A 6,806-nucleotide genomic window follows, 5' to 3' on the forward strand; every position below is an offset into this window, starting at 1 on the left:
TTTCACCTACTTTTTGCGATGGAAATTAAGGTGTATATACGTAGGTTTAACTTTTGCCTAAGCAAAATTTATCTTCTAATGCAATTTACTTTTTTCATAGTCTATATGTAGGTATACTTGTTAGTTGTCAGTTATAAATACTACATGTATGAATAATCATGATAATTACCGATCTCCTAAAAATTCCTAAAAAAAATAAGTGTTCTCTCCATCCTTAATAATTTGTCATCATTTGATCCGGAATGTAATTAATTTTATAATAAAATACGAATAAGAATAAGTCAGTGTAACGTGGAGTCACTACAAAAAAAAGGTAAAAATGAAATATGACAAATTTTTAAGAATGGACAAAATGAAAATAAGTGACAAATTTTCTAGGAGTCACTCTTTGACCGGACACGGGTTTGAAGAAATGTAAAGAAAAGTTAGTTGAAAAAGTTAGTGGAATGTGGGACCCATTTTTTTATATTGGTTTTATAATAAATATGAGTGAATTGGGTTAGTGGAATGTGTGACCTACTTACTATTTATAGTAAAAATGAAGTGTGACTCTTAATTGGGGACGGACCGAAATGGAAAAGCGTGACTCTTAATGGGACGGAAGGAGTATTTGTTAAAAGAATAGAACTAGTCATAGTTTAAGGGAGTTGCTATATTTGGAAACAATAGCATCATTGTCGGCGCGCTAGCATGGATGTTAAATAATTAAAAAATTTAAGGATACATGCTTTAATTTAATTTAGATTTATCATCAATATGTTACAAAATTAAATTATTATTGGATACATATTTATTTATATTATTTATATATACGATATCGATATTGCTTAAATTTTGAAATATTTACTACGAATAAATTAATGGTGCATCCAATGCACGGGTGTTACATTGCTCTGATATCTTTTCTCAGAATGAACTAACGTAACAGGCTATTATTCATATCCCATCGGGTGGTACATTGCTCTGCTATCCTATTATATCCCATTCAAATAATACGACAACTGGAATATGAAATACATTCTCCTATGAGAGAATAGATAATTACAATTATTAATAAAAATAAGTACAAAATCAGAAAGTTACATGTCAATGATTAATGAACAAATTTAATAGCCACGCAACGCGTTGTGTTGCAAGGACTATCTCATTATTCTGTTACATATTTTGCCTACTGTACAAGAAAATCTGCAGGTTTGCATCTTGCCGCATATCCAAACTTAGCCGTATTGTATTTTCTATGAACTCCAGTGAGTTTCCCGGCAGCCGCCTTCTGGTGGAACCCCACGATCATCCTCGAACATTCCCTGCGCCAAGTAAAAAAAAAAAGTGAATAGGCATTTCACAATAGCATCGCCTAAGAAAAAACAGATTTGTAGGATCAAGACTCACAGTAGTTGATCCTCTAAGTAGCTAGTGTGCCACTCGCATGTCTTGCTCCACTGTGCGACGCCATGGATCGAACACTGGGCCGTGTATATCGCTGCAGCAGCCAGGAACGACGGGGGATACTTGAGCATCTCGTATTCCACCAGACAAAGTTCAATCAAGAAGTATGAGAGTAGCTCGAGCTGTTACACAGCAAGGGATGTCAAGCCATTTTCATGTCAAGTGAATGTGATCTGATCGCGATAGTTACCGTTGTATCTAACTCACCTTGCTGTCGGACTTGGCCGCCTTGAGGAATCTCAACATGAAAACATACGCAGTCGGGGTTGACATGTTGAACTGCAGAGTATTGAGCATCAACTTCTCCTGGAAACAGATGTGATCATGTTAGTGTTTTTTAGCCTTGAAACAGATTAGGAGATGATCGAGTTGAAAAACAGCTACCATTTTGAGCACTTCTTTCCTCTCGTAAGCCTTATCCGATATAAAAACTAAGTCCTCCACAACCGGAACTGCAACTTCCTCATATTTGCAAGCCAAGAGCATTGCTACTAGACCGATAAGCTGCAGCTCCTTTCTCACCACCGATTGCTTTGCTAAGAATCGATCAATCAGATTTACTGTTAGAAACAACGTCTCTTTCCTCAGATCGAATTTGTGGTGCACCTGTTGGTAAACAAAATTCGGTGATGATGAGTTCAGCTCCACTAGACTAGCAAAGCGTATGCCCTTAATCAAAGTGTTGCCACCTACCTCTATGAGCCAGTCGATTAGGATGGCCCTCATTCTTTCATTTATGTCCGGTTGTTGTGACATATATTCAGGCAAGACATGGCTCGCACCCTGCACCAATCGTACGCTAGTATAAATGATTTTGATTCAAGCTGAGCTCGAGCTTAAGCATATAAATCGTTGCTCAATCGAATGAGGAAGTTCATACTTGTAAAAACGACTAACTTAAAACATCATTCATTCCAAGCTTACCTCCATTTTCTTGTAATAAGCATATAGATCCTCAACATAGTCCACAACACCAAGCGGATTCTTTGCATCGCAAGCATCGATGTCTGTACTTGTGTCTTCAAATATGTCCTCCATTTCAACCTCCTCCTGCAACGAGCCTCCTCTAAATCACTCAATCATTTCCAAAAAAACCAAACAGTGATGAGAAAGTAGAAAGTGATGCACACCATTTGATCCTTGTCTCTCATTTCAATTTCCGAATGCTCCAACGACATTGGCACTGGCTCATGATCAACTTCAACATCTGTCAAAGCAATGTCCTCCAATACCGCGGACTCATGCTCAGATGTCTTCAACTTAATCGCTTCCTATACAACACCGAATTCACCATAAAACCGATTAATCACAAATCCTTTGCTGAATGAGTTCAACAACTTCCGAATTCGAAAGAGTCTCACTTACCTCCACACTAGGATGCCGCTGCACTGCCATCACAGCAGCCGAGTTCCTTAATAAATCAAGCAATCAACATCAGCTAATTGAAATCTATAGCCATAAAAAAAATGCGTCTAAAAAGGGAAGCATCTTGAAATAAAGAGGTTTGATCTAACCTAACAGTTGGCCTATGTCCAGAAAATCCAGCTCCATTGTTACAAACCCCTCCCACTCTGTGATTCCAGAATTAGAAATTTGATCAATATATCTCTAAGAAGCAAATTCTCGAACAATATCTAAACTTATAACCAAAGATTTAACAATTTACTTTGCAAATCCTCGCTTTTTCGCAGCATAACTATGTAGATCATGATTGATCACACTTAGAGCTCTTCTATTGCGTCCTCCACCTTCCATTTTCACAAAAAAATGATCAAAATCTCAGGGGAAAAAAAAAGGATGGAGCTTTCAAGCAACTTCAACGCGTTTCATCAAACAGTTACCTCGCACATTTGTGGGGCCTACGTTATTCTCTTTGGATATAACCATTTTTCAAATATATTTGTTGGATTATGCGAAGAAAATGAAGGATCAAAGAGCAGTTAGGTCTGTTAAGAGAAGTGAAGCAAACAGTATTAAGTAGTTTCCGAGTGAATGGAGGAGCGGAAACGGAGCGGCGTTGTTTCCTTTTTTGCGCTATAGTTTATACCTTTCAAACGCAACGGCTACTTCAGTTAATTTCATTCTTTCCGTAGAAAGAAGAATGGATATTGATACACCAACGGTCAAATGAGTTGTACCACTATCAATATTCGCTAAATCTATTGTTTCGATTTTTGTCTTTTTATGAATTTTAACTCTTTAATGCCATTATTATTTATTACTATTATTTGAGTAAATATAGAAGTTATGAATGCTAATAATTTAATTGTTTTATTTAATGCTCAAATAATTGATACTTATTACTTTTTCTATTTAATTGTACTTGTTTTTTAGTTCTTATATTTGATTTTTAATTTTTATAGTAATTTGTGTATTACCATGTATAACTACGCTCTCTTTTTAAACTCAGCCCGTTTTCCAAAAATAGAATTATATTTTTTTTTCCAGACACCTAAAAGTAGAAACTTTCGCTTTTAAGTGATGAATCCAATAATCCAATAACATAAATTACTATTTTTTCCTTCTTTCTTTTACTTTACCTATCTTTTCCTTTTCTCTCTTATTTTCTTAATTTTGCATTAAAAGCTATGTTGTTTCCAAAGTTCCTATTTCTGGTAAGTTGTAATTTTTGTAAAACCATGCATAACTATTAACTACAATCATATTTAAATGCATAACTAGAGACCAAAATAATGGGTGAACTAAGATGTCATTATAGTGAAGAGTTTGGAGTCTAGTTCGGACGTTGTAGTTCACTATAACTGCAGTTTAGTTCATATAAAAACGTTTTAATTCATAACACATTGAAATTTGGTCTTTATTTATGTATTAAAGTGTATTTATGCGCAGATCACTAATCAGTAATCACAATCCTAATGCATATAGAATGGAAAGACATAATACCATGCATACTAGTACTGCCTAGAGACATATTTGGAATTATTAAAAGTATTTTAATTAAATATTGCATTTAGTTTTAATTTATTATTTTAATAAATCTTTAATTAAAGCGAGTATATAATACAAATATGATTTTGACTTGCGGGTATGATAGAACCATACCCATAGTCCCATATCATAAATTTATATACTACTACTTCATTGTCATTTAGGGTTAGGCGTAGCTCTAAATGTGTGAATAAAAATATTTATATCGGCTGTCGTAAAATATATTTAGTGAACTAATTATGAATTTTATAATGACATTTCTCACTCACAGCCCTTGAGAATAATCTAATTATCAAACTAATGTATAGTATTTTTTATAATTTATTAATGTATAAACTGTTGAAATTCGAAAATTAATTTCTCATTGTGATTTAACATGGGGCATAAAGACCATTTACATTACAATATAAATTATTACGGCCCTAAGTGAGTTTGTGTAGAATTTCTACAAGTCACGTGCTAGTAAATTATAAAATACTCCTATAAAATAATCCGATCATTTACAAAATGGACGAAAAGTAAACATAAAAAATTACTACCTCCTTCCCCCAAAATTTGCCACACTTTGACCCGACACGGGTTTTAAGAAATGTAATGGAAAGTGAGTTGAAAAAGTTGATGGGATGTAAGTCCTACTTTTAAAGTATTAGTTTTATAATAAAATGTGAGTAGAAATGAGTTAATGGAATATGAGGTCCACTACCAAAAATGATAAAAGTGAAGTGTATCAAATTTTTAGGGATGGACCGAAATGGTAATATATATCAAATTTTCAGGGACAGAAGTAGTAACACTCATGTATAAAAGAAAATTAAGGGGGGACAATTGAAATTTGAGCAAAGTGGTATAGTTTAACTTCACCGCAACATTTGATGTGTTTAAATGACGACTATGGACGTATTCATCTCACCTTGAGTCAATTATAGAATTGAGAATGAGAGAAAGATAATTTGTAGAGGAAAAAAATTGAGTGAAAGGGAGTTTTTTTAGTGTCAAAAAATTTATTCCCTCGTCCGTGAAATATTATTCACTTTGTTTCTGTTGCATTTTTAGTAAATGGACCTCACTTTTTACTAACGCATTATACTCACATTCTATTATAAAATAAAACTACTCCAAATAATAATATATAAATGTAGGACTTACATTCCACTAATTTTTTTCACTCACTTTTATTCACATTTCTTAAAACCCGTATCAAGTCAAACATGGACAATATTTTACGGACAAAGAGAGTATATGATAAATGTGGTATTTAAAGATGAGTTAAAGGATAAATTGGATGATAAAAAATGAACAAAAAAAACTTTAAAAAATTGATAATATTTGAGAAGTAGAAAATATTTACTCTATCTATTCCACAAGAGCATGCGCTCTTTCATTTTAGTTGGTCACACAGGAATATGTACTTTTTATTTTAAAAAGTCTTTATACCTTAATGAGCTGAGACCCATCATCCAATAATAATACATCAATCATTTTTTCCTTGCATCTCTCTTACTTTATCAATAGTGCTTTAAAGCTCGTGCTCAACCAATAGTGCATACTATTGTGGGAGGATGAAGTATTATTTTTATGAGTGAACTACCTCAAAAGTCCTTAACGTTTTCAATTGTGACACTGGAGATTCCTAAGAAAAAAAAATATCTTCAGATGTCTCTAACCTTAAACATAATCACGTATCTTGTTTTTTCTGACTAAAAGACCCTTCAGCCCTTAAAGGGAATTTTGGACAAAGCCAGTACAGAATGTGCAGTGGCAGCCTGCATGCTGACATCGAGCAGTGTTCATCGCCCGTTGCGATTTGACATCTTGTAGCGTCGGTTGGTATACTCTGTCTAGACACTAGAGACTCTCGCTTCAATTACACGCCACATGTACATATACACTATGTGTTTATTTACTAAAGTAAATAACACAACTCAAATATTTCACAACTCACTCTTCCTAAACACACACCTGCCTGTAAACCCTTTCTTCTCTTGCATGAATGGCGCCAAAGCGGAAGCGCACTGGAACCTCAGGCGCGTCATCTTCGCGGAATTCGTCTCATCGTAAAAAGGAACCCTCACCACCGCCACCGCCACCGAGACCAAGATCGGAGGTCACAGATGTGGATAAAGAAACATGGGATGTCCGAGATCCTGAGCTGGATTTTTTCTACTCGAAAGAGGAATATAGTAAGTTATGTTTTTAATTTCATCCGTATATTAGAATTTCAGTATAGATATCCTCAGTTTGTGATTAGGGCTCCGATATTGATTTTTTTTTTTAATATGTTTTGGTTGAGCTGGTTTGATTTTTTGTAAATTTGTTTGGTTTGATTTTTGTTTTGTTTATCTGATATTTTTGGAAATTTAGGGTTTGATTTTTTTCCTTGACAGAGGAAGATCCTGGAAGGTTTTCCATTG

At 34.3% G+C, this 6,806-nt stretch overlaps 1 protein-coding gene across 1 annotated transcript; it reads right to left on the reverse strand.

Annotated features, from left to right (window-relative positions):
• Positions 1–1,009: 1,009 nt before the first annotated feature.
• Positions 1,010–3,455, reverse strand: LOC125215447 (G2/mitotic-specific cyclin-2-like). The gene is made up of 11 exons (XM_048116866.1): positions 3,288–3,455; positions 3,113–3,194; positions 2,961–3,017; positions 2,812–2,857; positions 2,577–2,717; positions 2,371–2,496; positions 2,140–2,229; positions 1,831–2,052; positions 1,654–1,752; positions 1,390–1,568; positions 1,010–1,304 (listed from the first exon to the last, which is right to left on the reverse strand). The coding sequence occupies exons 1-11, from the start codon at positions 3,331–3,333 to the stop codon at positions 1,169–1,171; spliced, it is 1,224 nt and encodes a 407-aa protein (XP_047972823.1). The 5' UTR covers positions 3,334–3,455; the 3' UTR covers positions 1,010–1,168.
• Positions 3,456–6,806: the final 3,351 nt, after the last annotated feature.

This window comes from Salvia hispanica, chromosome 3, assembly GCF_023119035.1.
Source record: "Salvia hispanica cultivar TCC Black 2014 chromosome 3, UniMelb_Shisp_WGS_1.0, whole genome shotgun sequence".
In the NCBI taxonomy this organism is placed as follows: Eukaryota; Viridiplantae; Streptophyta; class Magnoliopsida; order Lamiales; family Lamiaceae; genus Salvia; species Salvia hispanica.

Bases quoted from the DNA above. Each gene is read 5' to 3' on its own strand.
- LOC125215447 (XM_048116866.1), bottom strand. From the start codon at position 3,333: ATGGTTATATCCAAAGAGAATAACGTAGGCCCCACAAATGTGCGAG. The intron at 1,753-1,830 runs GTAGCTGTTTTT...ATCTGTTTCCAG, and splicing joins GGAAAGAAGTGCTCAAAATG to GAGAAGTTGATGCTCAATAC. The intron at 1,569-1,653 runs GTGAGTTAGATA...GCTGTGTAACAG, and splicing joins CGGCCAAGTCCGACAGCAAG to CTCGAGCTACTCTCATACTT.